Genomic DNA, 26,657 nt, shown 5'->3' on the forward strand with positions numbered 1-26,657 from the left:
TTCTCTTCCTCTTAGTTCCAATATAAATCAAATTAGTGTCAAGACATTGCAGTAATGTAAAATAAGCCAAGACACAAAGACTTGTGCATTTCAATATTCCTCTAATTTATTCCAGTCATTATGGAGAAATGCAAACTGCAGTTTGATATCTTGATACAATAACGCTGAAGCAGTAAATTGTCAGAATATCTACTAGGGGAAGGCTTAGTGCATGCCATCAGCGATGCAATTCAATGATTTTACTGCAGCGCCCTCTAGCGCCTCTTTCCCAAATCTGCAAGCAGAAGTTGTGCGCTCCTGGATGACAGAGGCCGGCTTGCACAGGGCTAATGCGGGGATGTGAAGCCGTCCTGCACAGCTAGCAGCACTGCTGGAGCAGCAAGGACAAGACTGGGAGCAGAAGGGAGAATCTCAGCGCTGCGGCAATCAGCAGGATATTCCACTGGGAAGACAACTTGGCCCGTCACATAGACGGGGACAGATGTGAGAGGCAGCAGCAGCACTGTCAGAGGCCAGGAGACTGCTCTGCAGGCAGCACGTTGGGGAGCAGCTGCTCCCAGCATTTGTGTCAGTCTGGACCCTTCCATTTTCTTTTTTGCAAGCTCCAAACACATTCAGCACCTTGGACAGCAGCAGCACATGGGGTTGATGTGCAGCAGGTTGGGACAGCAGAGAGCTCAGCACCGCGGAGAGCAGTGCCGGAGATAACGAGGAGTGCAGCAGCCTGGGGATAAGCGGCACCGGGGACACCGGCAACTCCAAGAGCAAGTGGGCAGCCTTGAGATAAGTGCCCAGCACCTCGGAGAAAACGGCTAATGACCAGTGTAAGTGTGATCAGCACCTAGGACAGCAGCACTAGTGATCAGTGTAAGTGTGATCAGCACCTAGGACAGCAGCACTAGTGATCAGTGTAAGTGTGATCAGCACCTAGGACAGCAGCACTAGTGATCAGTCTGTGATCAGCACCTAGGAAAGCAGTACTAGTGATCAGTGTAAGTGTGATCAGAACCTAGGACAGCAGCACTAGTGATCAGTGTAAGTGTGATCAGCACCTAGGAAAGCAGTACTAGTGATCAGTGTAAGTGTGATCAGAACCTAGGACAGCAGCACTAGTGATCAGTCTGTGATCAGCACCTAGGAAAGCAGTACTAGTGATCAGTGTAAGTGTGATCAGCACCTAGGACAGCAGCACTAGTGATCAGTCTGTGATCAGCACCTAGGAAAGCAGTACTAGTGATCAGTGTAAGTGTGATCAGAACCTAGGACAGCAGCACTAGTGATCAGTGTAAGTGTGATCAGCACCTAGGAAAGCAGTACTAGTGATCAGTGTAAGTGTGATCAGCACCTAGGACAGCAGCACTAGTGATCAGTCTGTGATCAGCACCTAGGAAAGCAGTACTAGTGATCAGTGTAAGTGTGATCAGCACCTAGGACAGCAGCACTAGTGATCAGTGTAAGTGTGATCAGCACCTAGGACAGCAGCAGTAGTGATCAGTGCGAGTGTGATCAGCACCTAGGAAAGCAGCACTAGTGATCAGTGTAAGTGTGATCAGCACCTAGGAAAGCAGCACTAGTGATCAGTGTAAGCGTGATCAGAACCTAGGAAAGCAGCACTAGTGATTAGGATAAGTGCGATCAGTGCCTAGGAAAGCAGCACTAGTGATCAGTGTAAGTGTGATCAGCACCTAGGAAAGCAGCACTAGTGATCAGTGTGTGATCAGCACCTAGGAAAGCAGCACTAGTGATCAGTGTAAGTGTGATCAGCACCTAGGACAGCAGCACTAGTGATCAGTGTAAGTGTGATCAGCACCTAGGAAAGCAGCACTAGTGATCAGTGTAAGTGTGATCAGAACCTAGGAAAGCAGCACTAGTGATTAGGATAAGTGCGATCAGCACCTAGGAAAGCAGCACTAGTGATCAGTGGAAGTGTGATCAGCACCTAGGACAGCAGCACTAGTGATCAGTGTAAGTGTGATCAGCACCTAGGAAAGCCGCACTAGTGATCAGGATAAGTGTGATCAGTACCTAGGAAAGCAGCACTAGTGATCAGGATAACTGTGATCAGCACCTAGGACAGCAGCACTACTGATCAGTGTAAGTGTGATCAGCACCTAGGAAAGCAGCACTAGTGGTCAGTGGGTGATCATGAGCTAGGAAAGCAGCACTCGTGATCAGTGGAAATGTGATCAGAACCTTGGAAAGCAGCACTAGTGGTCAGTGGAAGTGTGATCAGCACCTAGGAAAGCAGCACTAGTGATCAGTGTGTGATCAGCACCTAGGACAGCACCACTAGTGATCAGTGTGTGATCAGCACCTAGGACAGCACCACTAGTGATCAGTGTAAGTGTGATCAGCAGCTAGGAAAGCACCACTAGTGATCAGTGTGTGATCAGCACCTAGGAAAGCACCACTAGTGATCAGTGTGTGATCAGCACCTAGGACAGCACCACTAGTGATCAGTGTAAGTGTGATCAGCACCTAGGAAAGCACCACTAGTGATCAGTGTGTGATCAGCACCTAGGAAAGCACCACTAGTGATCAGTGTGTGATCAGCACCTAGGACAGCAGCACTAGTGATCAGTGTAAGTGTGATCAGCACCTAGGAAAGCACCACTAGTGATCAGTGTGTGATCAGCACCTAGGAAAGCAGCACTAGTGATCAGTGTGTGATCAGCACCTAGGAAAGCACCACTAGTGATCAGTGTGTGATCAGCACCTAGGAAAGCACCACTAGTGATCAGTGTGTGATCAGCACCTAGGACAGCACCACTAGTGATCAGTGTAAGTGTGATCAGCACCTAGGAAAGCACCACTAGTGATCAGTGTGTGATCAGCACATAGGAAAGCAGCACTAGTGATCAGTGTAAGTGTGATCAACAGCTTGGAAAGCACCACTAGTGATCAGTGTGTGATCAGCACCTAGGAAAGCAGCACTAGTGGTCAGTGTAAGTGTGATCAGCACCTAGGAAAGCAGCACTAATGATCAGTGTAAGTGTGATCAGCACCTAGGAAACCAGCACTAGTGATCAGGATAAGTGTGATCAGCACCTAGGAAAGCAGCACTAATGATCAGTGTAAGTGTGATCAGTGCCTAGGAAAGCAGCACTAGTGATCAGGATAAGTGTGATCAGCACCTAGGAAAGCAGCACTAGAGATCAGGATAAGTGTGATCAGCACCTAGGACAGCAGCACTAGTGATCAGTGTAAGTCTGATCAGCACCTAGGAAAGCAGCACTAGTGGTCAGTGTAAGTGTGATCAGCACCTAGGACAGCAGCACTGGTGACCAGGGTAAGTGTGATTAGCACCTAGGAAAGCAGTACTAGTGATCAGTCTGTGACCAGCACCTGGGAAAGCAGCACTAGTGATCAGGGTAAGTGTGATCAGAACCTAGGAAAGCAGTACTAGTGATAAGTCTGTGACCAGCACCTAGGAAAGCAGCGCTAGTGATCAGGATAAGTGTGATCATCACCTAGGAAAGCAGTACTAGTGATCAGTGTGTGATGAGCACCTAGGAAAGCAGCACTAGTGATCAGGATAAGTGTGATCATCACCTAGGAAAGCAGTACTAGTGATCAGAATAAGTGTGATCAGCACCTAGGAAAGCAGCACTAGTGGTCAGTGTAAGTGTGATCAGCACCTAGAACAGCAGCACTTGTGATCAGTGTAAGTGTGATCAGCACCTAGGAAAGCAGTATTAGTAATCAGTCTGTGATCAGCACCTAGGAAAGCAGCACTAGTGATGAGTCTGTGATCAGCACCTAGGAAAGCAGCACTAGTGATCAGTGTGTGATCAGCACCTAAGAAAATAGTACTGGTGATCAAGATAAGTGTGATCAGCACCCAGGACAACAACATTAGTGATCAGCATAAGTGTGATCAGCACCTAGGACAGCAGCACTAATAATCAGGATATGTGTTACCAAAACCTTGGAAAACAGCACTAGTGATCAGCTCCTAGGACAGTAGCATTAGTGATCAGGATAAGTGTGATCAGCACCTAGGAAAGCAGTACTGGTGATCAGTGTAAGTGTGATCAGCACCTAGGACAGCAGCACTAGTGATCAGTGTGTGATCAGCACCTAAGAAAGTAGTACTAGTGGTCAAGATAAGTGTGATCAGCACCTAGGACAGCAACATTAGTGATCAGGATAAGTGTGATCAGAACCTAGGAAAGCAGCACTAGTGATCAGGATAAGTGTGATCAGAACCTAGGAAAGCAGCACTGGTGACCAGGATAAGTGTGATCAGCACCTAGTACAACAGTACTGGTGGTGATCAGCAGTTAGGAAAGCAGCCTTAGTGATCAGTGTAAGTTTGATCAGCACCAAGGACAGCAGTACTGGTGATCAGTGTGTGATCAGCACCTAGGACAGTGGTACTAGAGATCAGAATAAGTGTGATCAGCTCCTTGAAGATAACCGCTAGTGATCAGCGTAAGTGTGATCAGCACCTTGGACAGCAGCATCAGCGATCACAATAAGTGTGATTAGCAGCTAGGACAGCAGCTTTAGTGATCAGGAAAAGTGTGATCAGCCCTTTAAGCAGCAGTGCTAGTGATCAGTATATGTGTGATCAGCACCTTAGACAGCAGTGTTACTGATTAGTGTAAGTGTGATCAGCACCATGGACAATAGTACTAGTAATCAGTATAAGTTACAATGAAAATCTCAGACAGAAGCACTGTGTAGTATATTTGTGAATCATCACTTCATTAGTGTCAGTATAAGTGTGATCAGGATCTTTGACATCAGCACTAGTACTGGGATAAGTGTGGATCATTATTATTATTTTATGTTTCAGCACTGGGATTGATGTGAATACACAGCAGTGCAGCATCTGTGATAACAGTGCTGTCAATCACGTGAGCACTACTGGTTTAGCACCTTGGTGAGCACCTGGAGCACCTGCAATAGATATCAGCGAGCTGTCACACATTACAGTGCCCTGGACTGTGACATCAGCACTCTGGCTTGCAAGAGGCTCACTATACAGTAATATTTTAGTACATTGCAGCACAAGTATTAGCCAGGACTCTGCGTGGCACTTGGGACCATCCCATAAAAGAGCCTGAAGCAGACAGAACTCTCCGAGGAACATTTCAACCAACACATCACTGCAATTTCTTCAACCTTTATGGATGTCAAAGCAGCCCCCAATGGTGTGGCAACCATAGAAGATAGAATCTTAAGGATCACCGGATATTATGGGTATTACCCAGGTTACTCCAGCCAGAAACGTAAGATTAACCAAATTCCTTAATGTGTGTGACATCTAGCTTGAGATATAGTTGCTCATTGCAATGCATGTAACAAGCAAACAGATGCTCTTTATGTCTGCTAAGTGTATGGGTGATATATTAGTAGTCACACTATGGCATTCTGGAAGTGTATATTCACTGCATGATACATGCTTGTATTTGGCAGATGATTAATGCAGGCAAAGTGTGATGTTAGGGCTGGTAAGGGGAATTGTTAGACCTCCTAATGTGCATGCAGTTGGATTGTTTATTACATGAGGTACAAGGGACTGCACAACATTGGCAATCAGAATCTGAAATAAATAATGCAAGATGGTGAAGAATTGCATTAAACCTTTAAGTGAATTTCGGGGGTTGATTGGGATAACCATGAATAAATGTTCCTTAAGCATATTGCATATATTAAACATCTTCCTAACAGATAGCAGATTCAGGTAGGGATCACCCCTAAGGAAGTCATCAGGGTATTCTTGAATTTGTAGTTCCACAATAGAGTAAAGATTCAGATTACCTAAAGCTCTAATGTATTAGTAATGGTTCTTCAAACTACACATGGTAGAATAAAGTAAGAGAAATCTATCTATCTATCTATCTATCTATCTATTGTTGACAACTCATTCTAACACATTAAGTACAATCGGATATTGTATCTTTATTACATCTGTGACGACACAGAATTTATTCTTAATTATGCCAGACATATTTTTCAGTAGGTGAAGAGACACAAGCCATTATTCATATGAGCCTGAACGTTGACTCTTGAATTGATGTTTGTTGATTTGTTGAATGCTTGTTGACTACCTATTGTATCCGTCCCCGCAGCTTATTGTTCTGCTATCTTTGATGGCTTATGTCTCTTGACCTACTGAAAAATACGTCTGGCATAATTAAGAATAAATGCTATGTCGTTACAACATCTAATAGAGTTTCAGTTTTCTTAACTTTAATCATTGTAGAGTGAAAAATGAAGCCATATTCTTGTTAATATCTAGAAAACACCTTTAACGCTGTTCAAGATGATGGATCTGTATGTTTGGGTTTAGAGCGACTTCCTGAATCTTGACGCCCACTTACATTGTGGGGATGGCTCATCGAAAGCACCATCCACAGTGAGAGTCTGCTGACATCCTACTACAGTAAGGTGGCATCAGAGCTAACTCTGATCCAGAGTAACCCCTTATATGCTGAAGTAGTGGCTCTATACCTTACAAGATACAACGTAAAAAAGAAAAAAAGATGAAAGAAAAAAAAAAGAGTTAATCAATAAATTATAGGTAGCCCAATTAAAAATATAACTCTTCTTGATGCCTACACCAAGCCCTAACACGTCTGTATCGTTAGAAGAAAAGGATAGCTAAAACAAGACGACATACACTACCGTTCAAAAGTTTGGGGTCACCCAGACAATTTTGTGTTTTCCATGAAAACTCATACTTTTATTTATCAAATGAGTTGCAAAATTATTAGAAAATATAGTCCAGACATTGACAAGGTTAGAAATAATGATTTTTATTAGAAAGAATAATTTTCTCCTTCACACTTTGCTTTCGTCACAGAATGCTCCTTTGCAGCAATTACAGCATTGCAGACCTTTGGCATTCTAGCTGTTAATTTGCTGAGGTAATCTTGAGAAATTTCCCCCCATGCTTCCTGAAGCCCCTCCACAAGTTGGATTGGCTTGATGGGCACTTTTTGTGTACCATATGGTCAAGCTGCTCCCACAACAGCTCAATGTGGTTGAGATCTGGTGACTGCGCTGGCCACTCCATTACAGATAGAATATCAGCTGCCTGCTTCTTCCCTAAATACTTCATGCATAATTTGGAGGTGTGCTTTGGGTCATTGTCCTGTTATAGGATGAAATTTTTTTTTTCGCACTGACTGACCTTCATTTCTTAAAGTAATGATGGCCACTCGTTTTTCTTTACTTAGCTGCTTTTTTCTTGCCATAATACAAATTCTAACAGTCTATTCAGTAGGACTATCAGCTGTGTATCCACCAGACTTCTGCACAACACAACTGATGGTCCCAACCCCATTTATAAGGCAAGAAATCCCACTTATTAAACCTGACAGGGCACACCTGTGAAGTGAAAACCATTTCCGGTGACTACCTCTTGAAGCTCATCAAGAGAATGCCAAGAGTGTGCAAAGCAGTCATCAAAGCAAAAGGTGGCTACTTTGAAGAACCTAGAATATAAGACCTATTTTCAGTTGTTTCACACTTTTTTGTTAAGTATATAATTCCACATGTGTTAATTCATAGTTTTGATGCCTTCAGTGTGAATGTACAATTTTCATAGTCATGAAAATACAGAAAAATTTTTAAATGAGAAGGTGTGTCCAAAGTTTTGGTCTGTACTGTATGTAGATACTGCAATAAAAACAAGACGTTTGCAGCTAGAATAGTCATTTACCACATTAACAATGTATAGAGTGTATTTCTGATTCATTTCATGTTAGCGTCATTGAAAAAAAATGTGTTTTTCTTTCAAAAATAATGAAATTTCTAAATGACCCCAAACTTTTGAATGGTAGTGTATGCCTAAGTCAACAGAAAAGTAAAAAATAATTGCACTTTAAATGCATCAATGAAAAACATAAAAAAAATGCTTTTTTTTTTTTTGCTTAATAGAGTTGTCCCAAGTTTGAAAGTTATAACCTAGATGTTAAGATGCTGCCGTCCCACTGCTAGGACCCCGGCGGATGCTTAGCATAGAGCTCTGAGAAATCCTCTGTTTATTGGATGCACATATGTAATGTGGTGCAGGGCGGTAACTGTGGGCGAGGTACTCGTCTCTTACGCCCCAGCACGTTACATGAAGATGGGGGTCCTGGCTGGGTGTGTGGACTTTGTCTATGGGGACACTACACCCTTGCAGGTCGCATGTTACCAATGACTTTGGTTGGCCAGGACCAGATGTTTGGCAGCTCAATGAGGGAGACCACCAGTCAAAAAAAAACTTTTTACTGAACAATAATTTTGTGGGGATTATGTGCAACAGATAGCAGAAGCACAGCTTGATAAACGTTTCCTTCACAATATTCACACACAGTCTCAGTCACTTTCTCTTAACTCACTTATTCTCTGTCTCCACTGTTTCATCTTCTTTCAGTACATCCCAGCTCAGTACAACAGTCCAGTTAGTGAGACACCTATTGTCAACCTGTGGCTCCGCGTCTTCTTTCCCCTCAAGAGAACTAGTTTGCTTCTCTGTGACTGACACCTTGGAACACCCCCCCCGCCGGGGCACCCTCTTCGTCTCATTTTCTCTGTTATGTTGTTGGTATCCTCTCATTTCGGGACACCCATGTCATGCGGTACTGCTTACTGTCCAGACCTTAGGTCTGCTTCTGATGCACAGTAGGCCCCTACTGACATCCTTACAGAAAACGTTCTCTGTCCCTTCACCCCATCCCCTCCCAGTCTGGGCCAGTCCCAAACACCAAACCCAATTCTCCCTACTGTTGGGCAGAACACTACACCATCACCAATAATGCATATCTCAATTCACACTATACACCCCACAATACTAGTGTCTTCAAGGGGGAACGTGGGCAGCATGTCCATCTCCCCACACATGCGCACCACTGCTACATTTAATGTCTATGTGACTGCTAGATAAAGGTAAGTACAAGGGAATGCTCCCATAGACAATGAATGAAGACGTGTAGCACATACACTGCCATCTTTCATTCAAATGGTGCACCCCAGAAAGCCCCATTCTTGTCAGTGTATCCCAGTCATCAAAGCGGTCAATAATAATCATAATACAACTAAATGCTAAATATTCTGCATTTCAATGGAGCATGCCATCATTTTTGTCTGATTTATGTGAAATCTTTCCGAAAATACATTTTTGTGAAATCAAAAGGTATACAGATGAGCAATTTGTTTAAGTAGAAGTCAATGGACATCATATTATGGCACTGTCGGACGTAGAATGGAGCCATATTATGCTTCCTTTAGTCCCAGTTGAAGCTATTTTTGTGAAGCTGAGTCACTTCTCAAGGACAATCTGAGAGACAAGGTAGTTAAGGAGTTCGAGGTCAAGAACCGGGAGGGTACGCCATAAACAGAGGGAAGAGATAACGGCTTAGTCAGGTAACGGTCCGAGGTCAGAATACCAAGAGGACAATGGATCACAGCAAAGGGGCTGGCCAAAATGGATGGTCAGAACGAGGTCTAAGGTCAGGCAGCAAAAAGATCCACAAACAAAGCACAAGGCACAGAGAAACAAACTACACAGAGCTGAATTTACCTCAGGCAGAAGTCTGAGACTGACATCCCAGCTAAGGCAATCATCTGGGACAGGGAACACATGAAGGCAACCCAGCACCTCCCAGTCTCAGATTGGACGGCCGAGCTGTCAGTCAAAACACCGACAGCTTCAGCATGCACCAGTCTGGACGACTGAGCTGTCAATCAAAGTACTGATAGCTTCAGCACACCCCTGCACCAGATTGGATGGCTGAGCTGTCAGTAACTGCATCCCAGACACACTGAGAGATGGAATCAACTTTGCTCCTTTTACCAATTGTCTTAGTAATAACCAGCACTGTCCAACTGCGGCAATGAGGATTTTTCTCTGAATACAAGAAGTGGCCATCCATCTGTAATGGCCGCAGCAGGGTATTGCACATCCGTCTCCCATTCAATTGAATGGGAGGCGGATGTGCAGTAACAAGCGCCGGCCACTACAACTTGACAACCAAGCACCGCAGGTAAGGACTTCCGGTCAACTGCCGACAACACCGATAACAGCTGATCGGCGGGGGTGCCACGTGCGGGAACCCAGCCGATCATACATTGATGCCCTATCCTATGGATAGGGCATCAATGTGAAAGTACTGGACAACCCCTTTAATGCTGATAGTGAATTATCCTTCTAAATATGATTGAAAGATACACTCCAGGAAAAAATTATTCAGTCATTAGAGGGGCATTTCATGAGTCAAAAACAGCAATGTTAGACGTCTTGAATCATTTCTTCTGACCCTCCATTAGGCATAACAGAATCAGTTTTGTGCTGTTTTTGTGGAGTTTTCCTGTAAGACTCAGAAATTGGACATGAGAAATTCCAAGTTGGGGAATGAGACAATGTTGGGAGTTCCAAGTCTAGGTAATAACAGATCACAAGTATTTATAGCAGCCTCTTCCACAGAGCACATCTTTCCATACCTTTACTAATGGATATCAAAACTGTACGCCAAAATGAATAAACTGTCTTAGTGTATCTGAGGTATGCGCAGTTAATTGTGGGTTCGGGATAATTGGCTCCTTACATAATTAAACATTCGGTGAAGGTGTTAATTAACTTTTTTTAAAATTATTGTTAGTATAGAGAATGTGAATTTAATAGTGAAGGTCGATCTTAAGGTGTAAAGATTTACCCTTTGATAAGTGAATAACACAAACATTTTAGAATATACAATTCACTTTTTGCCTAATTAAGAGCAATATGAAGGTGATGTTTGCATGAAATGTTGTAACAAACCATAGCAGAGCTATATATGTCCACTGTAGGGGGGATATATTAAGGCTTTTGCACTGTTTTTTTTCGTTGTCAAAAGGTTGCAAATTTATTCGCACACAATTTTAGTGCAAAAAATATTTTTATACCGCTGTTGCCACTTACTTAGTGTGAAACGTGAGCATGGTTTCTTTTAAAGGAAATCTTTCACCAGGTTTCTGATAACCCATCTGAGAGTGGGATGATGTAGGGGCAGATCCCCTAATTCCAGTGATGTATAGCTTACTGGGCTGCTTGCTGCAGTTTTGATAAAATCACAGCTTTATCTGCTACAGGTCCAGCAGATCTCTGAATGCTGAGCTGTGTATAACCCCGCCCCCAGCACTGATTGGCTGCTTTCTGTGTGCCACTGTGCATAAGTAGAAAGCTGCTAATCAGTGCTGGAGGAGGGGTTATATAGAGCTCATGAATATGGAGGACTACATTGCAGCAGGTTTACAGTAGTCCTCTAGTGATAATCTCCTGCTGATGAAACTGTGATTTTATTAAAACAACAGCAAGTATCTCAGGAAGTGACACATTGGTGAAAAAAAGTGGAAACCTTACATTCCCCCATTGATTGTGAGCAGTAAGTACCATATATGTTGGCTGTATAATGTTATTCATGTTACATTACAATTTATGAAGGGCACCAATTTAGTTGACTTCTGGGTGTTGCTGGGGGCTTTTAGGGTACCGTATTTTTCAGACCATAAGACGCACTTTTTTCCCCCTAATTTGGGAGGAAAATGGGGGGTGCGTCTTATGGTCCGAACGTAGCTTACTGGATAGTTGTGGTAGTGGTGGAGCAGGCCCTCCGTTCCCTTCAGGAACGCGGCAGCGGCAACAGCTGAAGAAGAAGTGAGATGTCTAATGGCCGGTATCTGGCTGTCGGCGCAGAGGCAGAGCGGCGTGCGCGGCTTTCTGGTGGCCACAGCCATCTTCCTGAAGCCGTGATCTACAGGAAAATGGCCACCCGAACCGGCGCATGCGCAGACTGGGAGCTCGGGCGGCCATTTTCCTGTAGATCACAGCTTCAGGAAGATGGCTGCAGCCATCGGAAAGCAGCGCACGCCACTCTGCTAAGCCACTTACAGCCCGACACTGGCCCAACCCAACACCGGCCCCAACCCCAGCCAGGCACCAGCCCCAGCCCCAGCCAAACACGCACTGACCCCAGCTGGACACCAGACCCAGCCCCAGTCAGGCACCGGTCCCAGCCCCAGGCAGGCACCGGCCCCAGGCAGACACCGGCCCTGCAGCATCTCATCTCATGCAGACACTGCTTTTTTTTTCCGTGCGTATTTTGAGTACTGCTGCATTTTTTCCAAGACACTGCATGTTAAATATTTTAGTATGTTTCACCCATTCAAATGAATAATTGAAAAATGCAAGTAAAAAAGTCTGAATTGTACTCAGTTTTTTTCCTGACAACACTGTGGTTTTTGGTGCAGGAAAAAATGCTGCACTTATGCAATGTGGGAACATACCCTAAAACTTGAAATTCAAAAAACTAACTTAGATTGCATTACTAATTATGGCCACTTTCCAACCAGCATTTCAGAAGTGGCAAGAGCAGCATTAAAATATAAAAAGTCATACATTTTTATGCAAAAAAGTGACATTCGACAAAATTTGTGACTTTGTAACCTGAGTACCCTTATGCAAATGCCTTGATGAATTTTCCCCATTATGCGGTGGCTAATGTTACGTTTTACGTGTTACGTGATGTTACGTTTTACTTGAACTTTTTAAGGTGACTTTTCTTTTTTGTGGCTTTTATCAGGCTATAATCTGTGATTAATGATGTATTTCTGTCAATGAAGCTCCTACAATTTTAGATGAAGTTATTGTGAGGTGATAGTTAAAAAATAAAAATCTTGGAATACAAGTGGTCCTCGGATGTGAATGCAGATGAATGGGGTAATCTCATGAATAATAGATCCGGCAAATCATAAATGTCTGTTGGAGTATATTATTTATAAAAATTATTTAAAGCGATTTTCCAGGACTAGATTATTTTTTCCCATGGGCCTAAGAACTAACAGGCAGGTGGCGGCTAACTACCTGTATGTTCTGCCCAGTGCCGATTCTGTGGCTTCCGCTGACATTGCGTCAACAGATCACCGGCTTCTGTTCTGTTGACGGACGTTACTGCAGTCACCAAGCTGATTGACAGCCAGCTCCCCGCTGCCTATCTGCAGGAAGCCAGCTGTCAATCTGCAAAAGATTGACAGTCACGCCCCGTTGACAGAGCAGCCCAGAAGAAAAATAACTGCTCTGTTGACGTGGAGCAGCTGAATCATCGGCAGGAGCAGTCAGTGACCGTTCTGAGCTGGCGCCGTTAGCAATTACCTGCTTGTTAATATTTTCTCTCATAATAAAAAAATAATATAGTCCTTGATAACCCTTTTAAGTAACATTCCAGCTGGATGGGGTCCCCCTTAATAGAAACTCCCACAGTGTCAAGTGGGAGTTTCCATGGAAAGTATTGTAAAATGTAAAAATTTCTCACAGAGATTCACTTCTTGGGTGAGACTTCTGTATCATAACCCAATGGCAAAGATTGTGGCAAGCAAGCGGTCAACTCTCTGGAGATGTTAGGTTGTCAAGTAGGACCAGATAGAAATACCCTTGATCTTCACTCATGTTCTCCTTGATCATCAAACCTTAGGCTGCATTGATTAGACAGTCAGGTAAAATTAAGATAATGGATAATTGCTGGGGTCCCACTGATCATGAAAACAGGGGTCTTGTAGTCACACAGGCTCTTTACTGCTTCATCTACTGTCTATGAGACTCTCATGGACAGGCAAATACAGCACTCAGCTATCTCTCTTAATCCTATAGGAAATAAGTAGAACAGTAATGCACAAGTGAGACAACCAGTCAATTCTACCAGGAAGCACGAGTTCCCGCATAAGTTTCCTATCAAGCTCCTCCACATTATTATGGTATCTCTTTGGCATTACCTACAATTTGCACATATTTTATGGAAAAACGTAGTAAATCCCTGTAAATAATAATATATGATGTTACCAATGAGCATATGGTTTCTCAGTAAGGCTCCAAGTCTTTTTACCTCCTTCAAGCAGGTCAATTTTTGTTTTTGCTTCTCTGTTTTTTTTTTCTCCCTTCTTTGAAGAGTTAGAATTTTTTTATTTTTCTGTTAAAAAATGTTTTGTGTTGCCATTATCTCCTGAAATCTGTAATGGATTGTATTTTTTTGCATGGTGGAAAGCTTTAATTTTTATTGCTGCCATTTTGGGGTGCAAATGATGATTTCAACATCTTTCTACTGCATTTTTGGGGGAGATGCAGTGACCAAAGAAATGGTATATCTGGGGTTTCATTTATTTATTGATTTTGTTTTTTGCATTATACCATATGGTTTAAATAATTTAATATTTTGATAAATTGGACTTTTGCCGATAAAGTGATACCAGATATATATTTTTATAACTTTATTTTCTAAAAGAGGAAATAGGGATTTAAATGTAATATTTTCACGTTCTAAATATCTTTTTAAACCTTTTGTTTCACTTTTTACATTTTTTTACCCAAACAAAAAAACATTTGCCCCACATATCAATAATGTGAATTTTTTATATGCACAAAATATATACAAGTACATACCCTTATACAAAAAAAAAATGTGCAGAACACAATGGATAAGAAAATATAAATGTACTTTATTGTTTTATATAATAAAACAGCATTAAAAAAAACAGACAAACAGCACAAGCACAGGGAACAAAAGGTGGGCAACCCTGAAAAATCACAAGGTGTCAGATCTATGCTGGATACACAGAAAAATATGAGAAAAGAAAACCCAGGTACAAATAAAGTATTAAGCTCACTTGAAAATCAAAAGACAGAGTAATGATGCACAAGAATCAAAAAGCAAGTGTAAAAAAAAGTCATGAATATGAATGTGATTTTCATAAGAGGCATGAATATATAGTACAAAGTGCAAGTGCACGGCAATAATGTAGTATTCACAAAAGTAATGTATATTCAATCAAAAAAAGAAGCACAGAGAGAGTACATACAAGAAATAGGCCCATACCAACTGCCCCGGAAGAAGCCATTTGGCGAAACGCAAATGCTTTTTATTCTTGTTTGAATATACTCCTGTGTATAGTCCATTATTGCCTTGCACTCGCACTTTGTACTATATAATCATGCCTCTTATATTCTGTTTGAATATACGTTACCCTCATTTATGTTGCTTCATTGCTTTGCACTTGCACCTTGTATTATCTAAATTCTCTTCCAGTGAGTTTATGCATACCACATTCATGTTCATGACTTTCTATGTCATGTATTCTTTTAAACTTGCAATTTGATTCTTGTGCATCGCTATTCTGTCTTTATTGATTTCAAGAGAGCCTAGAGACACTTTATTTGTATCTGGGTTTTCTTTTATCATATTTTTCTATGTATCCATCATGGAGCTGATTCCTCATGACTTTTCAGGGCTGCCCACCTTATCTCCCCGCTGTCTGTGTTGTTTGTTTGGGTTTTAATGCTGTTTTATTATGTAAGACAATAAATTATTTTTTTTTATCAATTATATCCTGCACATTTTTGTTTAGTAGAAGGGTATTTGTAAAAAATTTTTAGTCCCCTTAGGGGACTTGAACCTGTGGCCACTTTATCGCATGTTCTGTATACAGCAATACTTTAGTATTGCAGTGTACAGCAAAAATCATGGTTATTTATAAATGCTGGACTATGGCAATATGGCAGCCATGGAGGTCCTCAGCATGGCAATACATCAACAGTCCATGACACATTGTGGTGGTATGATAGGAGCCCTGGCATGATCACTGCACTTAAATACCACATGCTGTTGTCAGTGATTGATATTGGCATCTAAGGAGCTAAATAGCTACTGATATTTGTATTACAGAAGCAGTGGTTTCAGTTATTTTGCCAATGTGACAATGACTCATTTGGTTAAGTGCATTAATGTGAGTTCCTTCACAAATAGGACAAAGGGAGTAAGTAGAGCATCAAGATGTCTTACACTTCCACTATACAAGAAAGGAATAATCTACCTTTTTGGCCTTATATTACTGCTACATATGAATTTGTCCATCAATAAGAAATCAACCCTTCCAACAGTGTTTCTTTAACAAAGCAAGTCCAATGCCTAAATGTATAAATGACAACACAAATCCAGATGTCTACCTCCAGACATAGCCAGCCTCAGGCTTGAGGAGCCGAGCCATAACTCTCTAGAGTGCTGCCTATTAACAGACAGGAGTGATAGTTATACATGGCAATTGCATCTTCTCTAACAGCTCAATATCTGGATGTAGTGTCATTGCTGATAAGTCTTTGCTAAGCTTTTTTAAGTATGTTGTGAGATAAATAGATATGTATAGACCATCTGTATAACTATCTATCCATCTCTTTTTATGTAGATGACTTTCCAAGATGCCAGACCAAGGCAGCCGGTCAACTAATTAAAGACTGCCCTGGTCTGGATGACATGGAGGACTTTACACTGGACCTTTTTTTGCTCAACTTTACGAGCTTATCAATGCGTGACCAATCTAGCACAAAAAATTGTGTCCAGTGTGACAACCCCTTGTAATGTACTATCTCATTAAAGCACCACTTCAGCTTTTTTTCATTTCAGCCCTGGAGTGGTGGCACTAATTTAAGTTCCCTGACCCTGGTCTTATACTTGCCAGTCGCCATCTTCATCTCTTCCCGATGCTGTTCCGATCCCGTGCCGCCATCTTACAAGCACAACTTCTTATTGACTGGAAGTTAGAGGCAACGATCACAAGCTCGCAATCTAGGCCTATGAGAGCCTTGTTCTGGCCTCGTTCTGGCTCTCATAGACTTACATTGAGTTGTGTCTTCCAGATTACACAGCAAACACTGGAGCGATCCGGAAGGTCACAACCTGCAGAAGACCAACCGGAGCGGCGCTGATAAAGGATGAAGACTGCAGCTGCTAAGCAAGAGACTAGGGACAGTGAGCTTAGATACCTCCACTCCAGTGCTGCAATAAAGAAAAACACTGGAGTGGTGCTTTACGTTAACGGCCATCCAGAAGTGGAGTAGTAAATTGTGATGAATTCTGTACATTTTGGCTATGCATCTGGAAGGACAAGCATAGTCTTCACCTAGATGCAGATTTTAGAGGATCCCTTGGTTGTGGATCCCTTTAATTAAGTACAATAACATGTATAGTCAAGGTTTTCATGTAAAATGTATCTTACGCACATAACACCGTTTATATGTGCATTTTAAGTAGCTGCACAATAATAATAATTTTTATTTCTATAGCGCCAACATATTCCGCAGCACTTTACAATTAAGCGGGGACATGTACATACAATAAATTCAATACAAGTTAAGAAAATTTAAACAGTTACATTGTTACGGGTCCGGGTGGTGGAACCTCTGTGCTGCGGTGCAAGGAGGGACCAGAGGGGCGTAACTAAGTGCCTACTTGGACCGACCCAGGTCACACGGCGGCTCAGTCAACTCCGTGAACCAGGGAGGGACCGGGCAGGTGGACCAGGTGCCACTCTGGGGCCGACCTTGTGTGAGAGCAGGTGACTCCCACGGGTCAGATGACAGGAGCTGACCGGTATAGCGGATGAGCACGGCAGGAAGGCTGACGGGTGGTCCGGGTGGATAAGCAGGCTGGTACGGCAGATAGCCAGACAGGTGCTCCGGGTAGGCAAGCAGGCGGGCACGATGGGTAACTGGCAGAGACCGGTACTCCGGGTAGGCAAGCAGGCGGGCTCGGCAACTAACTGGCAGGTGCTCCGGGAAGACAGACTGGCGGGCACGGCAGGTTATAGGCAGGTGCTCCACGTAGGCTGGCTGACGGGCACAACAGGTAACAGACAGGTGCTCCAGGTAAGCAGGCTGGCGGGCACGACTGTAGACAGACTGGAGGACAGAACTGATAGACAGGCTGGCGGGCTGGACTGACAGAAAGACTGGTAGGCAGCGGGACCTATGGGCTGGAGCAAGTGTTAGCACACGGAACAACAACCTTGCACAAGAACCTCCATTTTGGAGGAGGTGCCTTATATAGGAGAAGTCCTCCGTCCATTGGCCAGGGACTCTATAGGACGGCGCACGCGGCCCCTTTAAGAGGGAGGGAGCGCTCGCGCACCCTAAGCACAGTGCCTGGGAAGCTGCGCTCAGTGCGCACCACAGCAGCAGAGGAGCAGGAAGACGTCGGACCTAGACCGCGGAGGTGAGGGGAACAGCGTCTCAGCCCGGCAGGAGGCAGAGACGCCGATGCTACATAAATTAGGAGTGAGGTCCCTGCTCGCAAGCTTACAGTCTACAAGGAAATGGGGGAATACAATAGGTGAAAAGTGCTTGTTATTTCAGGTCAGGCAATTATAATAAATAGGGATTTTCCTATAAGGCTGCATGATCCGGTCATCAGCCCATATGTTTAAGTGCAATAATCAAGTATCGAGTGCAGTTATCGTGTGTATGGAGGGTGTGAAGACAGATGAATAGTAGGGAATAGTGATGAGCGAGCACTAAAATGCTCGGATGCTCTATGCTCGGGTCGAGCACATGGGAATACTCGGGTGCTCGACCCGAGCAACGAGCCCAATGTAAGTCTATGGGAAACTCAAGCATTTTTCAGGCGGCCCCCCCGGCGGTCTGCAGAGGGCCTAAAAATTGCCCAAATCGATAGCAACAGTGCTCAAATTACATGGGAACAGCATGGGGAAGACCTCTGGAAGCATTTCTGACTCCCAGGTCACTGCTGTCAACAACGTTGTCAGAGTATTACGCCACTTTAACAGACTCACAATAAAGCATACAAAAACAAAACCAAAGTGGATTTTCCTGGGAAATATATTAAGGAACATCCTTTCCAGGGTAATGACTTGTATATAAGGCAAAATAAATAACCAAAACCAAAAATACTCCTCCACACCTTGGGCTCTGTTCACACGTAGCGTTTTTGATGCGTTTTTACACTTTTGCATTGTTTTCAACAAAGACAAATGCATTCACCAGGAAATGTCATTTTAACATTTTACAACCTTATCTGGCCATGTGGTGTGTGACACATCATCAGACACATGTATACAGTGCTGAAAAGACATGGGAACAGCATGGGGACGACCTCTGGAAGCATTTCTGACTCCCAGGTCACTGCCTAAAAGTGTGGCCATCATAAGTGATCCTTGGCACATGGGAAGATGCCTCCCGCCATGCACCTGTCGTTGCAGACTTGCAACAATCACCGTCCATGTCCTTGTCCCAGTGCAGTGTTCAGTTGTCCCTACCACATTCCTTGGAATGCAAGCGCAAGTATGCAGCCACCCCCCCCCCCCTCTGAAATACTATACTGCCAAATTTTTAACAGCTGCTTGCACTTGAAATGTGGCCTTTTAGGCTCGAGGAGGCGGAAGCTTTTCATAACCTCATGCCGGCGGCGGCCGGGTGTCCATACTCAGTCCCCAGCTGCCACTGTTTCTCCCGGTGTCATCTCCGCCTTAAACAAGCACGGATCCCACAACATTACCCGTGACCTCCCCTGTGCACTTACTGGGAAGGACCGCCTAACCACAAACACTTGGAGAGGTGAATGTGGCCAGGGACGGTACGGAGCCAGCCCACAGCTTTTTTTGCTGAGTTGTATTTCACCACAGCCATATTATTTAGCTTGGTGAAAGGACTTGGAAAACCATATCTACCCAGCTGTCATTTCTCCCAGGAAGTCCTTTAAAGCTGCTTTCACTTGAAATGTGGCCTTTTAGGCTCGTGGAGGCAGAAGCTTTTCATAACCTCATGCCGGCGGCGGCCGGGTGTCCATACTTGGTCCCCAGCCGCCACTATTTCTCCCGGTATCGTCTCCACCTTCCACAAGCACGGGTCCCACAACATTACCCGTGCCCTCCCCAGTGCACTTGCTGGGAAGGACCGCCTAACCACAAACACGTGGACAGGTGAATGTGGCGAGGGACGGTACGGAGCCAGTCCACAGCTTTTTTTTGCTGAGAGTTGTATTTAGCTCGGTGAAAGGACTGGCATAGAGGGAAACCGTATCTATCCTGGGTGTCATTTCTCCCAGGAAGTCCTCTAATGCAGCTTGTTGCAGAAGCAATGGCAGCCCGTCCAACATCAACTAGCCCTTGTCAGTGGTGCTTTGACACACAAACATCTTTCTTTGCGCATTTAATTTCATGAATACAGAGTTGGACAATGGCCTGATCTGCAATGCGGTTTAAGAAATAACATGCATAAGCATGTCCGATCCACATTAAAAAAGCAGCTATAGAGTGTCTGGGAATCTTCCCCCACAGTTTTCTTAGCTAGGGCTGCTTCTCGGCAGGGTTGGACGGGCCCACCAGAGAACCAGAGACTCCTCCGGTGGGCCCTGGCTTCTCCTTCAGGAGAGTTCATAGTGCCGAGGTGATGATGATAGAGGGCACCATTTGCTTAGTCTTCTGTTACTTGGAATGCAAGCGCAAGTCTTAAGATATTTCTTGGCCCATTCTTGACGTTTTATCTTATGTTTCTTGTTCAAAGGTGGTCGTTTTTCAGCCTTCCTTACCTTGGCCATGTCCCTGAGTATTGCACACCTTGTGGTTTTTGATACTCCAGTAACGTTGCAGCTCTGAAATATGGCAAAACTGGTGGCGAATGGCATCTTGGCAGCTTCACGCTTGATTTTCCTCAATTCATGGGCAGTTATTTTGCGCCTTTTTTGGCCAACATGCTTCTTGCGACCCTGTTGGCTATTTGCCATGAAACACTTGATTGTTCGGTGATCACGCTTCAAAAGTTTGGAATTTTCAAGACTGCTGCATCCCTCAGCAAGACATCTCACAATTTTGGACTTTTCAGAGCCCATCAAATCTCTCTTCTGACCCATTTTGCCAAAGGAAAGAAAGTTGCCTAATAATTAAGCACACCTTATATAGGGTGTTGATGTCATTAGTCAACACCCCTCCTCATTACGGAGATGCACATCCCCAGATTTACTTAATTGGTAGTTGGCTCTCAAGCCTATGCAGCTTGGAGTAGGACAACATGTATAAAAAGTATCATGTGATCAAAATACTCATTTGCCTAATAATTCGGCACACAGTGTAGAGTGTCCGGGAATCTTCCCCCACACTTTTCTTAGCTAGGGCTGCTTCTCGGCAGGGTTGGACGGGCCCACCAGAGAACCAGAGACTCCTCCGGTGGGCCCTGGCTTCTCCTTCAGGAGAGTTCATAGTGCCGAGGTGATGATGATAGAGGCCACCATTTGCTTAGTCTTCTGTTACTTGGAATGCAAGCGCAAGTATGCAGCCAGCCACCCACAGGCCGCAACACTAAACTGCCAGATTTCTGGGCAGCTGCTTGCACTTGAAATGTGGTCTTTTAGGCTCGTGGAGGTGGAAGCTGTCCACAATCTTATGGCAGCGGCGACCGGGTATCCATACTCGGTCTCCAGCCGCCATTATTGTTCCTGGTATCGTCCCCGCCTTCCACAAGCACGGGTCTCACAACATTACCCGTGCCCTCCCCAGTGCACTTACTGGGAAGGACCGCCTACTCACAAACACGTGGACAGGTGAATGTGGCCAGAGATGGTACGGAGCCAGTCCACAGCTTTTTTTGCTGAGAGTTGTATTTAGCTCGGTGAAATGACTGGCATAGAGGGAAACCGTATCTACTCTGGGTGACATTTCTCAGTCACCTGGTTCTGCCCATTGTCACACACGACCATGCCTGGCTGTATGTTCAGAGGTGAGAGCCACAGATCAGGCTGCTGTGTTACAGCTTTCAACAACTCTGCAACGCTGGGTGGTTTGTCAATTAAGCATTAAGCATGTTATCTTCAGCACAGCCTGTTGCCGCTTGGCCAAGGCAGTGCTCCAGTGCTGTCAACTTGTGACTGATGTGGTCATTTCGGAGATGGAGGAGGAGGTGCCGGAGCTGCACAATGAGATTACATTGAGGTTAAATTGGTGACGTTGTTTTTTATACTAAAGAAAGATCCTATTGTTTTGTTTTTTTACGTTATTTTTTAAGACAAATGCATTCACCGGGAAATGTCATTTTAACATTTTACAACCTTATCTGGCAATGTGGTGTGTGACACATCATCAGATGGAGGGACTCTGAAAGTCATAAAGCCTATTTTTATAAGGCCATCAGACAGCCCTTACTATTCTTAAAAGGCCAGCAGTCGGCCCTCGCTATTGTTAGAGAGCCATCAGCCGGCTATGCTTTGTTGTTCCCATTATTAACAAGTGGGTCTCCTATACTGTTATTGCGTATCCAGTGACTGCAAGGGATGCCAAAAATTTGGATGCAACCCAATACCCCTTTGAAGAGACATAGAGGAGGGTCTCAGTAAAAAAAATGTTCCCATTATAAAGGAGTGGGTCTCCTATAGTGATAATGCCCATGCTGTGACGGCAAGGGCTGCCAAAATTTGGGAAAAACCCTACTAAGAATTTAAAGACACATAGAGCAGGGCCACAGTGACGACAAATTCCCATTAGAAAGGAGAGAGTCTGCTATACAGTTATAGGGTATGCAGTGAGTTCAACGGCTGACCAATTTTAGGAAAAACCCCACAAAGAAATTAAAGACACACAGAGCAGCGCCACAGTAACAAGTACAACACGTTCCTATTAGAAAGGAGAGGGTCTGCTATACAGTTATACGGTATGCAGTGAGTCCAACGGCTGACCAATTTTAGGAAAAACCCCACTAAGAATTTAAAGACACACAGAGCAGGACCACAGTAACAAGGTATGACTAATTCCCATTAGAAAGGAGAGAGTCTGCTATACAGTTATAGGGTATGCAGTGAGTCCAACGGCTGACCAAATTTAGGAAAAACCCCACTAACAATTTAAAGAGACACAGTAACGACAAATTCCCATTAGAAAGGAGAGTCTCCCATAGTGTTGACCTATGCAGTGAATGCAAGGGCTGCCAAAAATTTGGAGGCACTTCAATGCCCCTTGGAAGAGACGTGGAGGAGGGCCTCATAAAAAAATGTTCCCATTAGAAAGGAGCGGGTCTCCTGTACTTGTAATGCCCCTGCACAAGTGTATGGGCTGACAAACATTTACCCCTGTGGGGTATACATGAACATACTGTATAAAAAAATTTTTTACAGGCATCATAAACGCCCTTTAAAAAAATTATCTGGGTGTTGCATCACGGACCACGGTCATCCTGGTGATATGGTGGTGGAGGATGAGGAGAAGAAGGAGGACAAGAGCAAATAGCCAAAATCAGGAAGCATATACCCATGTGTGGGTGTGAAAAGGTGCATGGGAATACACCTCCCAAGAAAAGACACTGGATTTGAGTTTATGTTACGCTGCTATCATTTGGTGGTGTTGAGAAGTCTGGCCCAATCCAGCCTCTGTTCATTTTTATAAGAGTCAGCCTGTCAGCATTTTCAGTTGACAGGCGGATGCTCTTATCAGTTATAATTCCACCAGCGGCACTAAAAACCTGCTCTGATAAAACGCTGGTGGCAGGGCAGGCCAGTACCTCCAAGGCATAGAGAGCCAGTTCATTCCACGTATCCAGCTTGGATACCCAATAATTATAAGGCACAGAGGAATCATGGAGGACGTTGGTGCGGTCGGCAAGGTACTCCCTCAGCATCTTCCAAAACTTTGCACTCCTTGTGAGAGTACCCCGCACCTCAGGGCCTGTGCGATGGGAGGGTCTGAGAAAACTCTCCCAGAACTTTGACAGTGTTCCCCTGCCTCTGCTGGATTGAAGTTGTGTCTCTTTCGCCTGTACTCCTTGGCTGTCCAACGAAGTGTGCCCTCTGATGCCAGCGTTTTCAGATGGGAATTTTTTTAATAGTTCCACAACAAGGGCCTTCTGGTACAGCCCCATTTTGGTAGACCTCTCCGCCTCAGAAATAAGAGATATAAAGTTCTCCTTGTAGCGTGGGTCTAGAAGTGTCACCAACTAGTAATGACTGTCACCCAAAATTTTGAGAACGCGAGGGTCATGGGAAAGGCAGCGTAACATAAACTCAGCCATGCGTGCCAGACTACTAACAGGCAAGACTTCCCTGTCCTCACCAAGAGGATGACTGACCATGCTCTCCTCCTCCTCCTCTCTGTCCTCAGGCCATCCACTCTGAACAGACGGTATGACAGCTGTGCAGGTAGTACCGTCTATAGTGCATGAAACTAGCTCCTGTCCTTCCTTCCTCCTCCTCTTCCTCATTGTCACCCAATCCAAATTGGGATGAGATGAGGCTTGGCTGTGTGTAATCATCCTGTATGGTTCCTTGCTCCATCTCATCGTCCTCTGCCTGCAATGCATCCTCTTTGATGGTGAGCAGAGAGCGTTTCAGAAGACAGAGAAGCGGGATGGTGACGCTAAATATGGCATCATCGCCGCTCACCATCTTGGAGGATGGTACATGTGTCTGACATTCATGTCCACTCCTGAGGTCTTATGTGTGGAGTCTGAACTGAATACCGACGGCCTTGTTGATGCTGGTACTCAACAACTGCCATCTTCTGCTCAGAAATCCTTCCCAACATCTGCAGTGTAGTGTTTCAACGCGTGGGGACATCACACACCAGTCTGTGAGCCGGAAGCTGCTGAAACACGGCAAGGGCAGCGGAAGCTGTAGCTGACTTTCTAAAATGGGCACACAGGCGGCGTACTTTAACAAGCAGATCCGGCAGCTCCGGGTAGGATTTGAGAAACCGCTGAACCACGAGGTTAAGCACATGGGCCAGGCATGGCAAGTGTGTGAGCTCGCCTCAGAGCCGCCACCAGGTTCCGGCCATTGTCAAACACGACCATGCCTGGCTGTAGGTTCAGCGGTGTGAGCCACAGATCTGCCTGGTCTTTCAGAGCTGTCCACAACTTTTCAGCATTGTGCGGTTTGTCACTTAAGCAGATTAGCTTCAGCACAGCCTGTTGCCGCTTGGCCGCGGTAGTGCTGCAGTGCTTCCAGCTTGTGACTGATGTGGTCATTTCGGAGATGGAGGCTGAAGAGGAGGAGGAGGTGCAGGAGGTGTAGACCATGGGGGCAACCCTGATTGACCTAGGGTCCGGAATCCTTGGCGTCAGGAGCATGTGTTCCGTCCCAAAGTCCGACTGGGTCCCGGCTTCCACTGTGTTAACCCAGCCAGTGTGCTGTCAGCGAGATGTACCGTCCCTGCCCACAAGCACTTGTCCACGTGTCCGTGGTTAGGTGGACTTTCCCTGTAACTGCGTTGTTGAGGGCACGGCTAATGTTTTGGGACACGTGCTTATGTAATGCGGGGACGGCACACTGGGAGAAATAGTGGCAGCTGGGGACCGAGTACCGAGGGACGGCTGCCGCCATCAGGTTGTGGAATGCTTCCGTCTCCACAAGCCTAAAAGGCAACATTTCGAGCGCAAGCAGTCGTAAAATGTGAGAATTTAATAGTATGGCCTATGGGGCATTGGCTGCATATTTGCGCTTGCGTTCCAAGGACTGGGTATGGACGACTGAACGCTGCGCTGGGACAAGGACATGGACTTGCTTCCTGATGCTGCTACTTGAGAGTGCGCAACGACAGGTGCAGGGCAGGAGGCATCTTCGCATGCACCATGGACAGGGGATTGGCTTGCATGCACAACAGCGGAAGAAGCAATGGTGCCACCTGCAGACACTGTTCCTGGACCCAGGGATTAGGCCCACAAAGTCGGGTGCTTTGCTGCCATGTGCCTGATCATGCTGGTGGTGGTCAGGCTGGTTAGTTTTGCCACCCCTGCTGATGCTGGCCTGGCAGGTGGTGCAAATGGCCTTTTTGGGGTTATTGGCAGAGTCTTTAAAAAACAACCAGACTCGGGAAGACCTAACAGTTGTACTGGCAAGTTCCTTCGTGTTGGTGTTACGGGGAACGGTTGCCTGCCGTCTGTCTGCGGCCACCACACTGCTTCTTCCTGCCTGTTGGGGTACTCTGCCTCCCTCCCCCTGTGTGCTGCTGTCCTCGCTCTGCATATCCTCCTGCCAGGTTGGGTCAGTTACTATATCATCCACCACCTCGTTTTCCACTTCCGCACCCTGGTTCTTCTCCTGACTTTCTGGCAACTGTGTCTCATCATCGTCCACCTCTTGTGACACTTTCCCACCGTCACCTTTGTGTGACCGTGGCTACTCAAATATTTGGGCATTGCTACACGCAATATCCTCTTGCCCCGCTTCAAGTGGACCGGGCGAGAGGTCCGAATCTATAAAAGGAAAAGTGAACAGCTCTTCAGAGTGTCCAAGTGTGGGATCAGTTGTCTCCGGGCACTCGGCATGGTGGAGGGAAGGAGGATCAGGGTGAGGAATATGCGGTCCAGACTCACGGCTACTGAGACTTGACCGTGTGGAAGACAGGGTGGTGGTGGTGGTGGTGGCTAAGTGACTGGAAGCATTATCCGCTATCCAACCAACAACCTTTTGACACTGCTCTGGGTTCAATAGTGGTGTGCTGCGGTCCCCTAGGAATTGGGACAGGAAGGTCAGGCGAGAAGATGTGGGTATTTGTTGTGGCACAATTTCAGCTTGCCCACGGCCTTGTCCTCGGCTTCTGCATGCACCATCACCATCACGTCCAGTTCCCAGTGCCTTGCCACGTGCCTTGCCCATTTTAAATGGTGGACAGAATCTTCCACGCTCACTACAAATGACTGAGTTTGGAGCGAACTTATATGTGATCCGTGTGACGGAGAAAACAGAGTTTTAATTACCTGGCCTGTAGGTAAGTAGTTTGAACAGCAAACTGGTGTGAATTGCTTCACTGACACACTGGAAGAAATTTTTAATGGAGGCCAGAAATGGCAGTATTTTCTGACACCGTATATGTGATCCGTGTGACAGAGAAAACAGAGTTTTAAATACCTGGCCTGTAGGTAAGTAGTT

The 26,657-nt window shown here is 45.0% G+C and overlaps 1 protein-coding gene across 4 annotated transcripts in view; it reads left to right on the forward strand.

The window, feature by feature from the left end:
- Positions 1 to 269: 269 nt before the first annotated feature.
- SLC35F4 (solute carrier family 35 member F4) overlaps positions 270 to 26,657 on the forward strand; it is a 363,727-nt gene continuing 337,339 nt past the window's right edge. For 2 of the 4 annotated variants that reach the window (XM_073637520.1, XM_073637524.1), the window contains exons 1-2: positions 270 to 824; positions 4,802 to 5,237. In XM_073637520.1, coding sequence (XP_073493621.1) covers positions 5,135 to 5,237 — 103 coding nt within the window. In that variant the 5' untranslated portion in view covers positions 270 to 824; positions 4,802 to 5,134. Of the gene's footprint in view, positions 825 to 2,531; positions 2,583 to 4,028; positions 4,068 to 4,801; positions 5,238 to 26,657 lie in introns of those variants that run through there. The other 2 variants (XM_073637522.1, XM_073637521.1) reach the window with 2 other exon arrangements.

Source organism: Phyllobates terribilis, unplaced genomic scaffold, assembly GCF_046119375.1.
Source record: "Phyllobates terribilis strain yellow unplaced genomic scaffold, ASM4611937v1 Scaffold_7__3_contigs__length_470593459, whole genome shotgun sequence".
In the NCBI taxonomy this organism is placed as follows: domain Eukaryota; kingdom Metazoa; phylum Chordata; class Amphibia; order Anura; family Dendrobatidae; genus Phyllobates; species Phyllobates terribilis.